This window comes from Hypanus sabinus, chromosome 14 (assembly GCF_030144855.1).
Source record: "Hypanus sabinus isolate sHypSab1 chromosome 14, sHypSab1.hap1, whole genome shotgun sequence".
Taxonomy (NCBI): Eukaryota; Metazoa; Chordata; class Chondrichthyes; order Myliobatiformes; family Dasyatidae; genus Hypanus; species Hypanus sabinus.
Window position 1 is genome coordinate 94,716,594 of NC_082719.1, and position 22,800 is coordinate 94,739,393.

Sequence of the window (22,800 nt, forward strand, 5' to 3'; positions counted from 1 at the left end):
AGAAATACCTGGGATACCTATTAACAATGTTAATGTAAAGGAAGATCAGTAATCTCACCAGACCAGTCTTACCATAAGGTCATAAGATGTAGCAGCAGAATGAAGCCATTTTGGCCCATTGAGTCTGCTCTGCCATTTCATCATGGCTGATCCATTTTCCCTTTCGGCTCCAATCTCCTGCCTTCTCCACATATCTCTTCATGCCCTGACCAATCAAGAATCTATCAACCTTTCCCTTAAATCTACATTAAGACTTGGCCTACACAGCCTGCTGTGGCAACGAGTTCCACAGATTCACCACTCTCTGGCTAAAGAAGTTCTTTCTCATCTCTGTTCTAAAAGGACGCCCTTCTATTCTAAGGCTGCGTCCTCTGGTCCTAGACTCTCCCACCATAGGAAACATCCTCTCCACATCCACTCTGTCAAGGCCTTTCATCATTCAATAGGTTTCAATGAGGTCACCCCTCATTCTTCTGAATTGTAGTGAATTCTTTGAACATCTGAGCAGCATTTTAAGGCAATGTGGTTAGACAATGTATAAGAGTGGAATTAGGCCATTCAGTCCATTGAGTCTGCTCCACCAAGGGCAGAAACTTCTGCTATCCTGAGTAATACATGCAAATATGCAAGATGCTGGAGGAACTCTGCAGGTCAGGCAGCATCTATGGAAAGGAATAAACTGTCGACATTTCGGGCTGATGTTTTTTCTAAGATTTTACTATATTGTGTATCCTAATATGTTAATGGCCCAATTTTACATATATTGAAACATCTAAATACATTAGAGCTGCATTGCAGAGGCAGGTTATTGTATTGTCCTAAAGAAGAGTCTTGGCCTGAAATGACAACTGTTTATTCCTCTCCTTTGCTCTGACAAAACTCTTCATTTTTCTATCATCCATATGCTTATCTAAGAGCTTCTTAAATGTCCCTAATGTATCTGCTTCGACTACCACCCCTGGAAAGGTATTCCATACAGCCACCACTCTCTCTGTGCAAAACACCTACCTCTGACATCCTCTCTATACTTTCCTCCAGACACCTTAAAATCATACCTCACACACACCCCCACATAATTAGCCCCCCCCCCAGAAAAAGTCTTTGTCTGTCCACTCAATGTATGCCTCTTATTGTTCTGTTTTGTAACTTCAAAACATTAAACTAATTCAAGGGAGGATACAACAGTCCAAAATACAGGTTACGAGCTTATTTTTAACCAAGGTGCGTGCTTATCATGTGGAAGCGTAATGATGAATGTAAGTCACGTATTTATACATATAACCCATTCTAAATTAGTTAAGTGAACTAGAATGCTTAATCAAACAATATATATACAAGATCACTCAAATATTATTGAAATATTAAATACACCAACACTATTCATCATGTACACCTTTATCAAGTCAATTTCTAGTTATTCAGTGTGCAAAAACCATCTGTGGGTCAAGATAAAATGAGCCATGTACTATAAAAGCCAATGGTTATTGTTGGCCCTTAGCTTGTCTTAAAAAGAAGATATTCTTTCACTCCATAAGAGGCATTAAAGCTGAGAGGTACTTGAACAAATTACAAGTAGATACAACTGCTCCATCATGTTCCACTGTTTAGTACAATTACAGTTAATCCTAATTAGCCAAAACTGCTACAACTATCCTAAAAACACTTGCGAATCTGTCGACTCACTGATACATATATTGCAGCATCCTTTCACAATGTTCATGAATTACAGTGAACGGTCAGGACAGCAATAAAGATCAGAGGCTGCAGTCTACCATCACTACAGGATTTATAAATATCTAGAACAAAAAAGCAAGTAGGTAAAAAATCATTGTGGACACTACCCAGCAGAAAACTATCTTTTCCAAAATTTCCTATCTGAAACCATTATATTAAAACAGAAACCTCACACATTTTAAAAGTTTCTTTCCCCAGACAGTTAGTCTGATCAACCCTTCTAGTTAGACCCTACCCCACCCCCTCTATCTATTACAGCCATCACTACACTGTGAACACTTTAGACCACTTTTTATAATGCTGTCTACATTGTATATGGAATATCCATTGGATATAAAATAAAATGTGCATTAATACATAAAAACATATTTGTATACATTTTATTCCATATCCATCCATTAATCTCTAACTTTGTTTTATATAATATTTTATTCTTTATAATTGTTGAATGGCATTGTTTTTATTACGTGTCAACACACCACAGTAAATTCCTAATGTATATAAGTGTACATGGAAAAATAAAGACTTTCACACCATAACATCAGGACCAGATCTAGAAAATTTTCAAAGCTTACTCGAAAGTGCAGAAAATAATTTTGCAATAGGAATCCCTGTTTCTAAGATCTGTCGTAGGGTCTTCAGTTTGAAACGTTAACTCGTGATTCTTATTTCACAGATCTTGCCAGGTGCACAAAGCCTCAGCTGTATATTCCTTGAAATGTAGAAGCAATTAAGTTGCTCTTTCAAAACTAATATTGAGAAATTATTGTTTGCAGGGTCCGCCAGGCTCCTTCGATTTTTTGCTGCTGATGTTGGCAGACATTAGAAATGACATTGCAGAGCTCCAGTTGAAGGCTTTCGGCCGTGGAAATGGCGCCACTGCAGAGGACCCGCTGAGTCACGAGATTTCTGATTGGGGATCAGGTGAAGACCACAGACATAGAGGCCCGTCACAAGAATTCCCAAAGAGACCAACTGCATGGAAGTGAAACGGCTTTCGAAGCCGCTAAACAGTTCTCTTCCATTGGAACCAGACTGAAGGGATTGAATCAGTGAGGATGTAATAAATTTCGCTATGCTGTTGTAGAATTTTATTTCAAAATCAGTATCAGAGAACTACTTTTATCGAGAGTAATAAATTGAGATGAGGTCTAGAGTTTTGATGTAGTTCAATTGTATAACAGACCAGACTGACAAATTCTGAGCAAATATTTTGTCACATTTAACATTTCGGATCTATGAGAAAGAAATGTGCACAATCTTCCCTAATACGGGCAATTGCCGTATCTTGCTTCTATCGCAAAACTTTACTCACATTTTTAGTTTTGTTCATGATCTCTGTATTTAGGAATTACTAGTTCTTTTATAAATTTTATCAGGTTATTCAGCAGACCTGAAATTAGAAGGTAGGTTAAGCATGAACAAGAGCCCAGAACATTGAATAGTACCGTACTGAACAAGCCAGTTGTCCATGATGTGCCAATCTTGATGGTAATTTATACTGAGTTTCCTCCTCCTGTTTCTCATTGATATACCCTGCCACCTTATTCCCTTTGTATCCATGTGTCTATCTAAGAGCCTCTTAAACCCTACTGAACTGCCTTTTTCCATTACTACTCCTGGTAACCCATTACAGTCACCTATCACTCTTTGCATAAAAATCTTGTCCCTCATGTCATTTTTTAAATCTCCTCTGTCTAACCATAAAAGCATGTTTTCTAGTGTTTTGACATTCCTACACTGGGAACAGATTCTGACTAGCTACCCTATCCATACCTATAATAATGTTAAAAACCTCTATCAGGTCTCCCCTCAGCCTCCGACACTCTAAGAAGAATAACCCAAGTTTGTCCGATCTGTTTTTAGAGCTCACACCTTCTAATCCAGGCAACATCCTGGTGAAGGCACATGTTCCTTATAACTTCTTTACCAACTTATCCAGTGTGGTGAGTTGGAGGTGCATCTCTACCAGAGGAGCCTGTAGGTCACTCATGGGCAAGGTGTAGCACCTGCTTAGCCTCCTGCTCAGGGTCACGTGACACCATGGGAGCAGGTGGTGGATGATCGTATGAGCAGCCGGTGTACGTCACAATCCTGCTTAAGTGACCGTTGGCACTAGGCAGACAGTCTTTGAAGAGTATTGATAATGACTGGGCTCATCTGTTTTGTAAAGACACTGCCCACACGAAGGCAATGGCAAACATCTTCTGTAGAAAAAATTGCCAAGAATGATCATACACAATGATGATAATGATGACCACCTTATCCACTTTGATAGCCACTTGCAGTGAATGATGGACCTGGACCTCAAGATCCTTCTGTACCTCAATGCTCACAAGGGATCTACAATTGACTGTATCATTTCTCCTTCCTTTTGACCTCTCCAAATGCACCTCCTCACACTTGCCCAAATTAAAAGACCATATGCAACTTCTCTGCCTATGTGTGTAACAGATCCATATCCACCTTATAATTTAATAGTTCTTCACTCCATCCTCAACTCCTCTACTCTCGGGGACATCAGCAAACTTGATAATCCACCCATCTACTCTTCTATCAAAATCATTGATATATCACAAAATACAGAGATCCCAGCACCGATCTTTGTGGAACACCATTGGTCACGGACCTCCAGCTAGAATAACAGCCTTTCACCCCTACTGTCTATCTTCTTTGGGCAAACCAGTTCCAAACCCAAACTTGCAGTCCTCTGCATCTTTATCTTCCAAAGCAACTGACAACAAGGAACTTTGTCAAATGCCTAACTGAAGTCCATATTTGTGAATAATGGCCACTACCTTACCCTGATCAAGCTCCTCAACACACTCAATCAAATTTGCCCCCACATGAAGCCGTGCTGACCGCCTCTAAATAGGCCTTGTCCTTCTAAACATTCACAAATCCTAACCCTCAGTATCCTCTCCAATAGCTTTCCTACCATTGTCATGAGACTCGCTGGCCTATAATTACCTTGATTGTCCCTATTTCCCTTCTTGAACAAAGGTCCAACATCTGCTGCTCTCCAGTGCTCTGGGACCTCAGCTGTTGCTAGTGAAGACACAAAGATTCTTGTCAAAGCCCTAGCAACTTGCTTTCTTCAATATTTAGGGATTGATGCCTTCAGTCTCTGGGGTATTATCTACTATAATGCTTTTCAAAAGACCCATTACTGTCTCCTCCTCTATATTGAAATGTGCCAGCATATTGGCATGCCCCACTCTGTTGTCACTCTCCACCAACTCCTTCTCCTTGGTAATAATGACACAAAGTACTCATTTAGCATTTTGCCCTGACTCCAAGGACAAATTCCCTCCTTTATGTGCACATGAGTAGACTGACCCTCTCCTTAATTATCTTCTTTTTCTTAATATAAGTATAAAATGCATTGGGATTACTGTTGACCCTGCTTGCCAAGGACATTGCATGGTGTATTTTGGCAATTTCCCAATCACCTATGAGAGCACTTTCCTCCTATCTTTATATTCCACAAGAGCCCATTCTGATTTTAGCTTCCTAAACTTTTTTAAAGTTCAGAGTAAATGTATTATCCAAGTATATATGTGTCACCACGTACAACCCTGAGATTCATTTTCTTACAACATTCACAGTAAGAAAAACAAAAGAATCAATGAAAAACTGCTCACAAAGGTGGACAAATTATGAACGTACAGAAGATCATCCTGATTAAATTTAATATCTCTTGAGTTATTCAGGGTTCCCTTACCTTGCCCTCATTATCCTTAGCCTTCCTGGAACAAACCAGTCCTGCACTCTGCTCAAATAACTCCCATACGTCAGACGTGCACTTGTCCAACAGTGTCATCTGACGCCAATGTCTAATTTGAATGAAGTTTTTCTGTAAGTTTAATTTCTTTCATAATAATAATTCTGCTGTGTTCCAAGCATTTTCTTTAATTCCAGTTTCCATGTCTCAGGCAGTGTACAAAATTAATGGCAGGATTCTTAGCAGTGTGGAGGAACAAAGGGATCTTGGAGCCCATGTACATACATAGATCCCTCAAAGTTGCCACGCATGTTAACAGGGTTATTAACAAGGCAAATGGTGTATTGGCCTTCATCAGTCAGGACCTTGAGTTCAAGAGCTGCGAGGTACTGTTTCCGCTCTATAAAACCCTAGTTAGAGCATGCTTGGAGTATTGTGCTCAGTTCTGGTCACCTCATTATAAGAAGGATGTGGAAGCTTTCGAGATGGTGCAGAAGAGATTTAACAGGATGCTTCCTGGAGTAGAGAACATGTCTTATAATGATAGGTTGAGTGAGCTGGGGCTTTTCACCTTGGAGTAAAGGAGGATGAGGGGCAAATTGATAGAGATGTACAAGATGATAAAAGACATAGATAGAGTGAACATTTGAGCCTTTCCAAGGGCGGCAATGACTAATATGAGAGGGCATAATTTTAAGGTGATTGGAGGAGACATCAGAGGTGGGTTATTTAAACAGAGTGGGTTGTGCGTGGAATACCCTGCCAGAGGTAGCGACAGAGGCAGATACATTACAAACATTTAAGAGACTCTTAGATAAGCACAAGTATGATAGAAAAATGGAGGGCTATATAGGAGGAAAGGGTTATATTAATCTTGGAGTAGGCTTGAATTTCTTGAGTTCTATTTGAAGTAATTTTCAGATGAGGACAGACAAAGTCAGACTGCACCTTTTGTTGCAGCTTGGCCTGATGGGAGTAATTATTGTTTCTCCACCTCAGGCCTTTACCCTCTTCTTTTCCGGGGGTTGGTCTTATCTTCTCCATAATTCCCTGGGGCTATTATACATTAGTAAACATTACTGACCATTGTATCATCTAGAAGGTTAGGGCATTTATATTAAACGTCTGAAAATATTGCTATTTAGTATACTAACGAATGCTTTCCACTTTCGCACCCAAAATCAGAGCAGACCTGATAGGCCCAATAGCCTAATTCTGTTCCTATGCCTTACTGTCTGAGCACCACATGCTTTACACTCAAACTTTCACCCAATTCATCAATCCAGTTGAATAGCCTGTCATCTGCCATGTGGGCCTACATTCTGTGACATGAGAATGGCCCCATTTCTGTGTTGTTAATCCGTTAGACTTTTGAGACTTGGTAACCAGGCTTTATAATGCAATGAATCCAAAATCTATTATGATCTAAAGTCTAGTGTTTTCCCACAGTCAAACTTTCCAAAGGGATGGTTGGACCACAGAGCTTAAATGACAAAGTTGGGTTATATATATATAACAGGACACTGTTCCTGTCAGTTTGAACAACCGATACGATTGAGTTTTAGAGGAGCAGGTGAAATAGAAAAGAAACTACTTAAGCTCCTTAGCATGCTGAGGCCAAAGCACAGCTTTGAAATAGTGGAGTAACACATACATACTGCTAGAGGAACTCAGCAGGTCAGGCAGCATCTATGGAAAAGAATAAAGAGTTGACATTTTAGGCCAAGACCCTTCATCAGGAAAGATGAAGAAGAGGGAAGAAGCCAGAATGAGAAGGTGGGAGGAGGGGAAGGTGTATCAATCTAGAAGGTGATAGGTGAAGCCATGTGAGGGGGGACGAAATAATGGAGTCACCTCTTTCAGAATATAAAAAACAACTTGATGTGCAGTGTCTGTTAGAAAATGAAAACTCTCCTCATAATTAACAATGGTCAAATTTGAATCTGAGAAAGGTTCTTGTTAACTAATGGCATGAAGGGATAGAATTAAAATATGCCTATGGAATTAGGGAATGGATCATTTGTGATCCTGGATTCTTGGGAAATGGATGTAAGTGACTAAGTCTCCTCATGACTTTATTCTTTTCCATAGATGCTGCCTGGCCAGCTGAATTTCTAACACATTTCGTGTGTGTTGCTTGGATTTCCAGCATCCGCAGATTTTCTCTTGTTTGAAATATCCTCATACTCCCGTTTCCTATGCTCCCTCCCTTGGCTGCTAATCTTCTAAACCAGGGGTTCCCACCCTTTTTCATGGCATGGACCAATACCATGGACCCATGGGCCCTAGGTTGGGAACCCCTGTTCTAGGACGTCCAGTATGTTTGTTATGTATGGTACTTGCATATTGTTAACTGACCGCTGGATGGCAATGTCAGAAGCAAACAGAAGAATACATATTAATTATGTCTGTTATGAGAATTTTTCTATAAGGTTTGGAAATAAAAGAGGACTTGGTTATTACCACATCAAATGGATTATTCATTCCAGTGTAATAAAAACATGAGCTGGTGGAGATGAGTAGAGGGCACGATGTGAGCCTATAGAGGTGGGCTGTAGAGGCTTTGATGGCTGCTCACTCTGCAGAACCTACTCTCTCCTTGACATTATGAGGGTTGCAAAAAGAACAGCCATCAAGACTGTCACAGAGGCTGCTGAGTGAACCTCCAGGTGGCTATGGATCAAAAGGTAAGACCATTGCTGGGACACAAGCTGGGGCCTGATTAGCCCTGGCTGTGTCACCTGGGTGAGGGTGTCTGATATTGAAAGACCCAAAACACCCAGTGACTCGAGGATGCATCTGTGATTATGTGTCCTGGAACATCCAAGGATGTATCACAGCATCAATTACCAAATACTCTATCTGATATCCATGATGTTGGACAATATCAAAGCAAAATGAGGGAAGACTTGAAACTGCAGGAATGTGGCTCTGGAGAAGAATTCTGGAAGTACTGTGGAAGGACAGAGTAACCAATAAGGAAGTGTTGTGAAAAGCTGGAATAAGAAGAGATCTGATATCATCAACCAGCAGGAGTTTCTGGGACATGTACTGAGGAGTGAGAACCTAGAACATCTTGCAGTGACGGAATATGGAAGAAATAGTCATGGTTGACAGCGCATGACATTCTTGAGTTACATCAAGGGAAGGACGGGCAAAAGTTTTGAACAATTTATTATAATTTCTCAGATAAAGACAGATGAAAAACCATGATCACCCATGGCACATAGTGATGATGATCTGATATCGAAATGCAGGAGCACTCCACTGAGTACACCAGTACACACCTACATCAATACATATTCTCACACAAAACATATTGAGAGCAAACCACAGGATAAAGTTGACATGTGGATGCATGCGCTTCACGAAATGGCTGGAACATATTCTTGTCATAATCAATATCCTGTTTTGTCACAGAGATACAAAACCTCAGGACAACACACCACCTTTTGGATGATATCTGTGTGCACATTATCACAATGGGATATCTAATCACAACAACATCAATGAATGAAAACAGTGCTACTATTGTGCCTAGTATCTCTCAATACATTCTGCTATATCAAAGATCAATGGCATAAAACACCTTGTGTCTTTTCTCTTGCACGTTCTTTAGAACTCTGCCATTAATCTTGAATGTGAATTTGAATTTGAATTTAAGTCTATATTGTCCCTCTCCCACTTTATCTGTTAAAATTCATCACCTCCTACTAAATTTCAGCTGTTATATCTGCCCATTCTGCCAACCTATCTACTTTCTAGAACACAGAAGATAAAGCATAGAACAGGCCCTTCGGCCCACAATGTTATGCCGACCCTTTAGCCTACTTCAAGATCAAACTAATCCTCCCCTCCCACATGCCCTCCATTTCTCTTTCATCCATGTGCCTTTCTAAAAGTCTCTTAAATGTCCCTAATGTATCTGCCTCTACCACCAGCCTGGCAACGCATTCCCACACACCCATCAATTCCTGGGTGAAAGACCTGTCTCTGTCATCACCTTATACTTTCTTCCAATCGCCTTCAAACTATCCCCTTTCATATTATCCATTTCCACCCTGAAAAAGATATGTTACCAGCCCACTTTATCTATGCCTCAGCATATTGTACACCTCTATCGCTTCTGCTGCAATAGGTCAGTATCATCCTCATTGTTTAATACACCTCCAAGATCAGATCATCAGTAATTACTGAAACCTTACTGGAATCCAGTATCCAAATGATTTATCATAGTCCTAGCACTAACCCTTGTGGGCCACTCCTACCCACCGTTCTTTCATTATGAATTAGTTATTGAGATACAGCATGGAATTAGCCCTTACTGCCCTTCAAGCTGTGCCGTTCAGCAATCCCCCAATTAATCCTAGCCTGAACACAGGACAATTTATAATGACCAATTAGCCTACCAACGTATGTCTTTGGACTGTAGGAGGAAAGCAGACACCCATGCGTTCACGGGGAGAAAGTTCAGACTCCTTACAGGCAGCGGTGGGAATTGAACCGGCTGCCAGTACTATAATGTGCTGTGCTAACCACAACACCATTATGCCACCGCAATCTGCTTACCCCATTCTTACACCGACTTCGTGATCCAATCTGTATGGGTAGAATTTGCCGCAGTCAGTTCATCAAGCTTCTCTGTTACTTTGTTAAAAAAAAAATAGGTTAGCTAGTTAAACTCAATTAGATTACTTACATACCTTGACTTTTATAAATCCATGATGCCCCTCCCTAAGTAGCTGAAATCTCCAAAGTGCCTGTAAATTTTCTATAATTTCCCACTCATGTTGAATTTGTTTATTTTAGTCACTAGGAATTTTACACACACACACACACACACACACACACACACACACACACACACACACACACACACACACACACTCCCTCTTATATCCAATATTTCATTCAGTTTCTTCACAATATTTCATTCAGTTTCACCTCCAGATACAAGTCACATGCTTTTACGTTCAAATTTGCTGTTATCCAGCCATAATTGTTTCACTATCCTTGTCTGTCTACATTTCCATTAAAATTCTGTGAGACTGCCATAAGACACCAGAGCAGAAATAGGCCACCTGTCTGCTCCTCCATTCCATCTATTACCCTTCTCAACCCCATTCCCCTGCCTTTTTCCTGTAACCTTTGATGCCCTGACTAATCAAGAACTTATTAACCTCTGCTTCAAAATATACTCAATGACTTGGCCTCCACAGCTGCCAGTGGCAATGAACTCCACAGATTCATCTCTGTTCTAAATGAACATCCCTCTAGTATGAGGCTCTGCCCTCTGGTCCTAGACTCATCCACTTTAGGAAACATCCACTCTATCCAGACCTTTCAGTATTCAGAAAGATTAGCTTTATTTGTCACAATTTGAAACATAGAAAAATACAGCAAAATGCAACATTCTGCATCACCGAACAACACGGTCAGAGGATTATTCTGCGAGCAGCCTGCAAGTTTCACCATGCTTCCGGTGCCAATATAGTTTGCCCACAACTCACTAACCCTAATCTTAACCCTAACCATAAACATACATGTTCAGAACGTGGGAGGAAAACGAAACACTGGAGAAAACACACATAATCGCAGGAAAATGAACAAACTCCTTACAGAGAGCAGTGGAGATTAAACCTGAATCAGAATGGGGTTGTTTATTTACTTATTTTTTATTTCATTTTTCAATCTTTTTTATTGATTTTCAAATAAAGAATATACAATTACAAATTGAAAGAGGAGTTTAACAAGTAGATAATATAAAAGACATATAAACAGCAATATTAAAGATAAAAAGCATATAATATCAAACTCAAATAGGTAATATATTATGTTGTTATATATACAATGGTCAGAGAGAAATTACAACTCCTCATAGCAATTGTAAAAAAAAAGATTGGAAATTTTATTGATAGAGAAAGAAAAACCCCACTAACTAAACTAAAACAAGAAAAAGAGAAAGAAAAAAAAGAAAGAAAAAGAAAGATTGGGCAGTCCAAATGAGGATAAACTTAAAAAAGAAAGAGAGAGAAAAAAAACACATCCTTCCAGTCATCTCCGAACATTCATGGACAGGGATGTTCTCCAAAGAGAATAAAGAAAAATAAATAAATAAAGATAAATTAAATCATGTGAAAATATTGAACAAAGGGTCGCCAGACTTGTTCAAAATCAAAAGATGTATCAAATGTCCGGCATCTAATTTTCTCCAAGCTTAAACATGACATGATGGAGGAGAGCCAATAGAAAACAGTAGGTGGGTTAGATTCTTTCCGGTGTAGCAAAATAGCTCTCCTAGCCAGTAAAGTTGAAAAAGCTGTCACATGTTGGGCAGAGGCAGACACTTTGCTTGCTTCCCCTGGGAAAATCCCAAAAATTGCTGTAAGTGGATTAGGTTGAACATCCATATCTATAACTTTAGATAATATTCCAAACACATCCCCCCAAAACTTATTTAAACTTACACATGACCAAAACATATGGGTTAGAGTACCCACTTCTACGTTACATCTGTCACAAATAGGGCATATATTAGGAAAAATATGCACCAATTTATCTTTGGACATATGGGCCCTATGTACTATCTTAAACTGAATTAAAATATGGCGTGCACAGGTAGATGAATTATTAACTAAATAATAAATTTTACTCCATTGGTTATCTGAGAGTGAATGTTGAAGTTCTACTTCCCAGGTACGTTGAACCCTATCATTAGGCGATGTGCGGGCATTCATTAACTGTTTATAAATGATAGCTATTAATCATTGTTGAAAAGGTTTAAACTGAAAAATAACATAAGCCAAATTTGAAGATTAATTTTGTATTATTTTTATTATTATTTTTCTTCTATATTATGTATTGAATTGAACTGCTGCTGCTAAGTTAACAAATTTCATATCACATAGAAACATAGAAAACCTACAGCACAATACAGGCCCTTCGGACTACAAAGCTGTGCCGAACATGTACTTATCTGAGAAATTACCTAGGGTTACTCATAGCCCTCTATTTTTCTGAGCTCCACGTACCTATCCAGGAGTCTCTTAAAAGACCCTATTGTATCCGATTCCATCACCGGCAGCCCATTCCACACACTCACCACTGTCCACATAAAACATTTACCCCTGTCATCTCCTCTGTACCTACTCCCCTGCACCTTAAACCTGTGTCCTCTGGTGGCAGCCATTTCTGCCCTGGGAAAAAGCCTCTGACTATCCACACCATCAATGCCTCTCATCATCTTGTACACCTTATCAGGTGACCTCTCATCCTCCGTCACTCCAAGGAGAAAAGGCTGAGTTCACTCAACCTGTTCTCATAAGGCATGCTCTCCAATCCAGGCAACATCCTTGTAAATCTCCTCTGCATCCTTTCTATGGTTTCCCCATCCTTCCTGTAGTGAGGCAACCAGAACTGAGCACAGTACTCTGTGGGGTCTGACCAGGGTCCTATATAGCTGCAACATTACTTCTCGGCTCCTAAACTCAATCCCACGATTGATGAATCCCGCCGTACGCTTTCTTATCACATGCTGGTGATAATAAACCTGATTCTGATTCTGATTATTATCACTGACATATGTTGTGAAATTTGTTATTTTGTGGCAGCAGTACAGTGCAATACACTAAAAATTAACTATAAATTACAATAAGAAATGTAAAAATTAGTTGTGCAAAAAAGAGCAAAAAGTGTGCTTGTGTTCATAGGTTTATGGTGTGTTCACAGATTTGATGGCCGAGGGGGAGAGTGTGCAGGTTCCTGAATCGGTGATTGCTGCCACTGTAGAGTGATGGGCCAGACACTTCACCACCGTGGCTCTCATTTCTAACAGACCGCTTCAGACATTGAGATGTTTTTTTAAGCCTGACAATTAATTCCTTTGATTAAAGTTCAAACTTCATTTATTTTTCTGCAAATTGGTTGCTGGGAACTTGGTCAGTGTAATCTGATTTGAACGCATACGGAGTTCCTGGGTACTTCTCAATCTGTGTAACTCGCAGCTAGTTTGTTTTTAAATTTATAATATTCTTCAGTGAAAATATCTTGAACCAGTTTTGAGTTTCATAAGTGGGGCACCTCTGAATGACAGAAATGCTGACTTCAGCAGCATCCTACAGCACTGTATCGTACTGCCTGTGGTTAGTGTGAGTTTAATTCCTGGACTGACTGCTTTAACTTGACTCTTTCCACAGATAAGAGCACAAAACATAGGAGCAGAATTAGACCACTCGTCCCTTCATGGCTGACTTATTATCCTTCTCAAACCCACTCTTCTGCCTTCCCCCTATAGGCTTTGATGCCTTTAATAATCAAGAACCTCCACTTTAAATATACTCAATGTCTTGATCTCCGCGGCAAGCTGCAGCGGCAAATCCCACTAATTCACCCCTACACTGGCTGAGGAATTTCCTCCTCATTTTTGTTCTGAAAGGCTGTGCTTCTATTCTGAGGCTGTGCCCTCCTGTCCTGTACTCCCGCACTATAGGGAACATCCACTCTACCTAGACCATTCAATCCTCGATAGATACCAAGGCAGAGTAAGAGTGACTCTGTAAACTTCTTCAACACTATGCTTTGCCGAGTTAAGCAGTCGTACTTTATACCCAATGGTGGACAAAATACAAATGAAAAAAGATTGAGCGAGGTCAGACTTTTCTCTTTGAAGTAAAAGAGGATGAGAGGTGATGATAGAGGTGTGCAAGATAATAAGAGGCATGTATCGAGTCAACAGTCAGCACCTTTTTCCCAGGGCAGAAATGGCTTATAGAAGAGGGAATAAATTTAAGATGACTGGAGAAAAGTATGGGGGTAGGGGTGGAATGTGAGATGTAGGTTTTTTACTCAGAGAGCGGTTGGTGCATGGAACATACTGCCAGTGGTGGTGGTAGAGGCAGATACCATGGGAACATTTAGGAGACTCTTAGATAGACACGTGGATGAAAGAAAAATGGAGGACTCTGTAGGAGGGAAAGGTTCAATCGATCTAGGAGTAGGTTAAAGGGCCGGCACAACATCATGGGCTGAACAGCCTGTACAGTGCTTCACTGCTCTATTTTCTAGCAAAACACAATTTTAGGATAATCATAAAAATATTACTTTGCAAATTATAAAGTGGTAGCGAGGCCTCACTTGGAGTATTGTGAGCAGTTTTGGGCCCCTTTTCTAAGAAAGGATGTGCTGACACTGCAAAGGGTTCAAAGGAGGTTCACAAAAATAATTCCAGCATTGAAAGACTTGTCATATCAAGAGTGTTTGATGGCTCTGTGCCTGTATTCACTAGAATTCAGAAGAATGAGAGGTGACCTCATTGAAAGCCATGAACTGTTGAAAGACCTTGATAGAGTGGATATGGAGAGGATGTTTCCTATGGTGAGGGAGTCTAAGGCCAGAGGACACAGCCTCAGAAGGCTACAGGCGGCTGGGTAGATTTAAAGCATAGTTTGATTGGTCAGGGAATGAAGTGATATGTGGAGAAGGCAGGAGATTCGGGCTGAGAAGGAAAATTGGATCAGCCATAACAAAATGGCAGAGCAGACTTGATGGGCCAAATGGCCTAATTCTGCTCCAATACCTTATGATCTTATGAAATGGCCTAATTCTGCTCCTATATCTTATGGTCTTTGTATAAAAGCATTGAAGATAACCAGGAGCAGAATTCAGAATTCTGCGAACATTTTTTTATGGAAAGAACAACACTTCTTAAACACTCAAAACCGCCCTTAGATTTTGTTGGTGATTTGTTTTCTTGAACTCACACGGCCTTTCCTGTGACAGCATGGTTAGGCAAAGCCAACAGTGATTTATTTTGATATCTGGATGGTGTATGACCTGAAGAGGAAATCATTCCCAATCATCATCTGTTCTTTCCTCTTAATTTCATGTATTCAGCATTCTGCAATTATAAACAGAAAAAAAAGTTCTTGTTTAGTATTTTGAATAATTGCATGTTTTGGAAAGAAATTGGGGATCATTTACCATTATAAATAAAAGACAACTGATAATCAGAGTTCAAGTTTAACTGTTGCTTCACAGCTACAGTCACCCAGTTTTAATCCTGATGTCTGTTGCTGGTGTATGGAGTTCGTAAAGTTTTCCTAAGATGAAATGAAACAGAAGATTGGTAGTTGGGATTGGCTCCTTGTTTGTAGGGTTGTTTGCCCAGCTTGGAGGTTAGGTCACAAATGTTTTGTCACCGGTTGAGGTGACATCATCAGTGTGTAATTGAGTGCCGTTTCTGCAGAGCGCTCACATTGATATTGATCCAACTCTTTGTTCTGATTGGTTGGCTGTTCATCTGGCCATTAGTCTCCACTGGGTCCTGGCCAGGATGCTAGGGGTTCCCATGGGTGCATGATTTTCACTTATATGGCACGAACGTTGGGTTTATTATCTGCTCTAATTTGAACATGCCATTGAATGGCACATTGTTTAAGCTGGAAGCATGGTGACACTTGCAGGCTGCCCCCCAACACCATCCTCACTCACACAAACGATGCATGTCACTGTATGTTTTGATGCTTTAATGTACCTGTGACAAATACAGCTAAGTTTTAATCTTTGGTTGTATCTTGGCTGGAATCAATAGGAATTAAGGAATAAATCAGATTACTGTAAATGGGTTCTTGATAGTTCACAGGGGATCAGTGGGTTTGAGGACTCCATCACTTTACAAGTAACCACAACTGCACATAAAATCTTTTACAAATATACATAAAAACTCTTACATTTCATATGAATTCTGAGAACAATAGTTATTATGTTTAATTATTTTTTAATTTTAAATTAAACCCATGTATTTACATGGGTTAAAATGAGAACACTAGGCAATTCTTTTGTGAGAAGTGAAAGAAACTTACGCCAAATCCTGGAAATGAGACCATAAAATCATAAGACCATAAGACATAGGAATAGAATTAAACCATTCAGCCCATCGTGTCTGCTCTGCCATTCTATCATGGCTGATATATTTTCCCTCTCAACCCATTCTCCTGCCTTCTCCCCATAACCTTTGACATCTTTACTGATCAAGAACCTACTAAATTCTTCTTTAAGTATACTTAATGATTTAGTCTCCACAGCCGTGTGTGGCAACATATTCTATAGATTCACCACCTTTTGGCTAAACAAATTTCTCCTCATCTCTATTCTAAAGGGATGTCCTTCTTTTTTGAGGTTCTGCCCCCTGGTCCTAGATTCTCTCGCTATAGGAAGCATCCTCTCCACACCCACTCTGTCCAGGTCTTTCAATATTCAGTAGCTTTCTCTGAGATCCCCCTCCCCTCCCCATTCTTCTAAACTCCAACGAGCACAGGCTCAAGGCCGTCAAATGCCCCTGATACTTTAGCCCTTTCATTCTGGGCATCATTCTCATGCACCTCCTCCACAATGCAAGCACAGAGAAAGTGTTGCAATAATTTGGCACATCAGACACTCTGTGTAAATTTGGCAGCTCATGTGTAAGTAAAAAAAACACATTGTAGGCTAAGAATCTTTTCCGTAAAACCTTTGAGCTTCTGAGCAGAGCTAAGTCAGGGAAAAGGGAAGATGAGTGTGGGGTATGTAAGAAATAAAAGGGAAGCTCTGTGGAGGGTGGAGGACAGGGGAGATTAAGTAACAGAAGAGATAATGAGGGCAAGGTAAAACAAAATGATCATGATGAGTGAAGAAGCAAATACAGATCTCGGATTATTGCTTTGCATTATTGATTGAGTATCTTTATTTGCCACATGTACATTGAAAGGTAGAGTGAAATGCATCACTTGCATCAAATCAACTCAGCCAGGATTGTCCAATCACTAACAAGAGAAAATTTCAGATGCTGGAAATCCAAAGCAACACGCACAAAATACTAAAGGAACCCAGCAGGTCAGGCAGCAGCTATGGAAAAGAATTAAATAGTCAATATTTTGAGGCCAAGACTCTTTGTCAGGACTAAAGATCTCTGAATGGTCAGAGTTAGAAAGTGGGGGAGGGGAGGAAGAAACACAAGGTGACAGGTGAAAAGGTGGGGTGCAGGGGTGAAGTAAAGAGCTGGGAAGTTGGTTAGTGAATGAAGAGATACAGGGCTGGTGAAGGGGGAGTCTGATAGGAGAGGACAGAAGGCCATGGAAGAAAGAAAAAGAGGGAGGAACAGCAGATGATGGGCAGGTAAGGAAATAATGAGAGAGAGGGAAGAGGGAATGGGGAATTGTGAAGTGGGGGGAACATTACCACACTTCCGGCACCAACATAGCATGCCCACAACTCGCCAAACCTAAACAATGCCATATGACTTTGGAATGTGGTAGCACCCAGAGGAAACAGGAATGTTACAAGGATGTTGCCTGGATTGGGGGGCATGCCTTATGAAAACAGGTCGAGTGAACTCAGCCTTTTCCCTTGGAGCGATGGAGGATGAGGTGACCTGATAGAGGTGTATAAGATGATGAGAGGCATTGATCATGTGGATAGTCAGATGCTTTTCCCCAGGGTTGAAAAGGCTGCCACAAGAGGGCACAGGTTTAAGGTGCTGGGGAGAAGGTACAGAGAAGATGTCAGGGGTAAGTTTTTTACGCAGAGAGTGTGAGTGCGTGGAAAGGGCTGACAGCAACAGTGATGGAGGTGGATACGATAGGGTCTTTTAAGAGACCTTTGGATAGGTATATGGAGCTTAGTAAATAGAGGGCCATGAGTAACCCTTGTACTTTCTAAGGTAGAGACATGTTCAGCACAACTTTGTAGGCTGGAGGGCCTGTATGGTGCTGTAGGTTTCTATGTTTCTATGAAACCCCACATGGTCACAAGAAGAAAGTACAAACTCCTTTACAGACAGCAATGGGAAAAGAACACCGGTCACTGGAGCTACAAAGCCTTACTCTAGCATGCATTCATTCCTGAAGAAGAAAGACAAAGTAAGAGCAGAAATGGACCAGACAAGCATAAAACCCTATCGACCACTTCTTAGTTATAGCCAATCACTTCTTAGTCAACCAATCTTTAGTTATAGATAAAAATGACTGATTATGGAAACAAACTATGTTCAAAATATCAGAATTGGAATCACTAATTTGCGATAAATATCTGAATCAGATTCACTCACTGGCAATAAAGTCACTCTGATTCTGATTCCCATATTTTGAACACATTTTATGAAACATACCAAAATTAATTGCGGTTCGGTGCCAAGGGCACAGGACAATACCCTAATAAACAACACAATCACAACCAACAATTTACAAGACATCAGTGCAAATAGCCATGAGCAATCCACAATTAACAGAATGATCACATACACAAACACTAATAATCAAACTTAAAGAAAATAAAGCTGGATAGCTACAGGAAAGAAGCTAAGGAGAAGAGATGTGGTCGTGGTGGTGATGGACATGTAGCATCTCCCTGATGGCAATTTGGTGAATAGGTGACTGCTAAAGTGGGTGGAGTCAGAGGTAATTTTTTAGGTTCTTTTTTTTAAAAGATCCTGACATTTTGTGAGTTTCTCTGCTTCAGTTTTGGATCAAAGAATTAAAATCTTAAACAGGCTAATTTTATTTGCGCTCAGTGTAGGAAATATTTTCCAGCATTTCAGTAACCTAGGTTAAGTACTTTTAGGAGACAATGCAAGAAATCATAAACACAAAATAAATCTTGAATGAGGAAGACACTATGCGCCTAGTGGGAAAAATGAAGCTGAAAATCAATTTTATTTGGGAGTGGAAAGGTTTAGTTCAAAATCCCAAGCTTCCTGTATAACACATCATGGAGGGGCCACACCATAAATGTGCTGGGTTGAGAATAGAATCTGAGGTGTTGATTCACAGGAACTTGAAGCTGCTCACCCTTTCAGCAGCTGGCACACCAATGATGATTGGTTTATCTTCTTCTGACTTCCCTGTCCTGGTCCACAATCCATTTTCTTTGCTCAGTATCTTTGAAAACTGTTTTCCACTCTAACAAATCATATTCCCCAAAACAACAGCTCAAGTTTAACTACTGTTTCTCTTTGACAACAGTCCCCAAGACAACACAATGGTTACGGCAAGGTTACTATTCCTCACGAAAGTATCCCTGACCTTAAATATGTTTTCTTGTTACAGACCACTCCTTTACTTCCAGGTTATACTCCCCAATGGGTGGCAGTATGGAGGTATAGGGCATTCATTCTCTCCACTAGAATGCAGATCACCCTTGGGTAAAGTGAACCACCTGCTTAACCCCCAGTCAGGGTCATGAGAAGCCATGGGTTGTTTGAGCATTTGGTGCATATTACAAATCCTGGTTATGCAACCACTGACGGCAGGCAGACCATCTCTGAAGAGTATTGATAATGGCTGGGGGTCACCCATCTTGTAAAGGCACAGCCATAGTGAGAAGGTAATGGCTAACCACTTCTGTAGAAAAATTGGCCAGGAACAGTCATGGTCATGGAGACTATGACTGTCCACGTCTTATGACCCGGCACATAATGATGACATCATATGACACGGCACGTAATGATGATGATGATACTACCCAACTCCTGATTGTTTAAATCTACAGCAGTGCTGATTCTTTGATCTGTTCTCCAGGTTTTACATATATTTCTCACAGTGGTCATTTGAAAGCATTTAGTACGTACATACTGAAAACTACTAAAAATACTTATTGTGTTCCAATCAACAACATGTGCTTTAAATGAGACTTCATATAGTCAAAATTTGTGATTGTCAATCATGTTTTTACCATGTAGATTAACCATTTATCATGATATTCTTTTGATTCCTTGTACCTACCTTGTAAATAAATCTGACTCACTACTTTGGACAAAATATTCCATTCCAATAATATTGTGATTTACTCCACAATTCCTTAGACACCAGAATGTAGACAGGATTGAAGCTCCCTAGTTTGAGAATTCCCAATCTTTAGGCTCCAAAGGGAGCTACTGTCCATAGACGTTAGACAGCTTGTCACAGCCAAGCTGGTAACCAGTCAGTTAACCTATGAATGTGGCATTACAGGTGGATAGATAGATAGCCACACACAAAATGCTGGAGGAGCCCAGCAGCCTGGCCGCATTGATGGAGAAGAATAAGCAGTCAACATTCCGGGCTGAGACCCTTCTTCAGGACTGGAAAGCAAGGGGAATGATGCCAGAATAAGAAGGTTGGGGAGGGGAAGGAGGAGAAACTAGAATAGTTGAAGCTAGGTGAGTGGGTGAGTAGTGGAGGGATGATGAAGTAAGAAGTTGGGAGGTGATTGAGTGGAAGAGGCAAGGGGCTTAGAGAAAATGGAATTGGATAGGACAGGAGACAGGGAAGGAGGAGGGGCACCAGTGGGAAATGGTAGGAGAAGCAGTGAGGAGAAGAGGTAAGAAGCCAGAGTGAGGAAATGAAGAGGGAAGGGGGAAGGGAAACGAATGCCAAAATTTGGAGAGATCAGTGTTCATGCTATCAGACTGGAGGCCAGCTAGATGACTCCTCCAATCTGAGAGTGCCTCATCATGGCAGAAGAGGAGAGCATGGTTGAACTTGCCTGAATGGGAATGCAGATAGTATGGCCATGCACTCCTGTGGCTGGCCAGCGGGAAATTCCACTGAGGTGCTCAACAAAGCAGTCCCCCATTCTACATCAGGTCTCAACAATGTAGAGCAGGCCGCATCAGGTGCACTAGATACACTAGATTATCCCAACAAATACACTGATGAAATGTTGTCTCACCTGCAAGGACTGTTTGGCGCCCTGAATGGAGGTGAAGGAGGAGGCGACTAGGCAGGTATAGCCCTTGCAAGGATAAGTGCCAGCAGAGAGATTGGTGGGGAGGAATCACGAAGATAGCAATCCCTGGCAAAAGTTAGGTGTGGTAGATAGGACCATAAAGAGAGCTTTTGGGACATTGGCCTTCATATATTGAAGTATCGTGTACAGGATTTGGGATGTTATGTTTGAAGCGCCACAGTAGCTTAGTGATTAGCACAATGCTTATACAGCTCAGGGCGTTCCAGAGTTCAGAGTTCAATTCCAGCGCTGTTCTGTAAGGAGTCTGTCTGAACGTCCTCCCCCTGGAATGCGTGGGTTTTCCTCAGTTTCTCTGGTTTCCTCCCACAGTCTAAAGACATACCGAGTAGGTTAACTGGTCACTGTAAATTGTCCCGTGATTAGGTTAGGATTAATCGGGTTCATCAGGAGCGGTGCAGCATGGCTCAAAGGGCTAGAAGGGTCTACTCTGAATTGTCGCACTAAATTGCACAAAGGCATTGGTGAAGCTGAATCTGGAGAACTGTGTGCGGTTCTGGTCACCTACCTACAGGAAACACTGAAAGAGTGCAGAGAAAATTTACAAGGTCTTGAGGGCTCGAGTTACAGGGAATGGTTGAAAGTGTTATGACTGTATTCACTATGGCGCACAAGAATAAGATGAGATGCCATAGAGGTATATAACATTCTGAGAGGGTATACAGTGGACAGGGTGAATGCAATCAGGTTAGGTAAGACTAGAACTAGAGGTCATGGGTTTAGGGTGCGAGGTGAAATATTTAAGAGAAATCTGAGGCTGAACATGTTCACTCAGAGTTCTATGAGTTTGGAACAAACTGGCAGAGGAAATGGTAGATATGAGCCAATTATGATATTTAAGAGAAAATTGGATAGGTACATGGGTGAGAGAAATATACAGGGCTATGGCCCAGGTGCTGGTAGATTGGACTAGGTAGACCAGATAAGCATTCTGAATGCACTGGGTGGAAATGCTGATTTGTCCCACATGGAAATAAATATTTCATACTGGATTACACAAGCAGACACCGACCTCCACAAGATAGAAAGCAAATCTCCAAAGAATTTTGTTTTCTGTTTTGTACATCAGGAAGTTAAGGAAGTCACAGAGAAGGACCATAAGGTCATCAGACATAGGAGCAGAACTGGCCCATCAAGTATGCTATGTCATTCAGTATGCATCTGTCCTGACGAAGGGTCTCAGCCCGAAACATTGACAGTGTTTCTCCTTATAGATGCTGCCTGGCCTGCTGTGTTCCACCAGTATTTTGTGTGTGTCATTCTATCATAGCTGATTTATTTTCCTTCTCAACTTCATTCTCCTGCCTTTTCACTATAACCTTTGGCACCCTGACTGACCAAGAACCTATTAACATTTGCTTTAAATATACTCAATGACATGGCCTCCACAGCTGACTGCCCCAATGATTCCATACATACATCACCCTCTGGCTAAAGAAATTCCTCCTCATCTCCACTTTAAATGGGGAGTCCCTCTATTCTGATGCTGTGCCCTCTAGACCAAGACTCACCCACAAAAGGAAATATCTTCTCCACATACATTCTGCTTAAACATTTCAATATTCAGTAAGTTTCAATGAGATACC

General features: G+C 40.8%; 1 protein-coding gene across 1 annotated transcript in view; it reads left to right on the plus strand.

Moving 5' to 3' along the window:
* The window catches only part of ccbe1 (collagen and calcium binding EGF domains 1), a 392,272-nt gene extending 384,353 nt beyond the window's left edge, over nucleotides 1-7,919 (plus strand). Inside the window, exon 11 of the mRNA XM_059989658.1 lies at nucleotides 2,511-7,919. Coding sequence (XP_059845641.1) covers nucleotides 2,511-2,723 — 213 coding nt within the window. The 3' untranslated portion in view covers nucleotides 2,724-7,919. The remainder of the gene's footprint in view (nucleotides 1-2,510) is intronic.
* The last annotated feature ends 14,881 nt before the right edge of the window (nucleotides 7,920-22,800 follow it).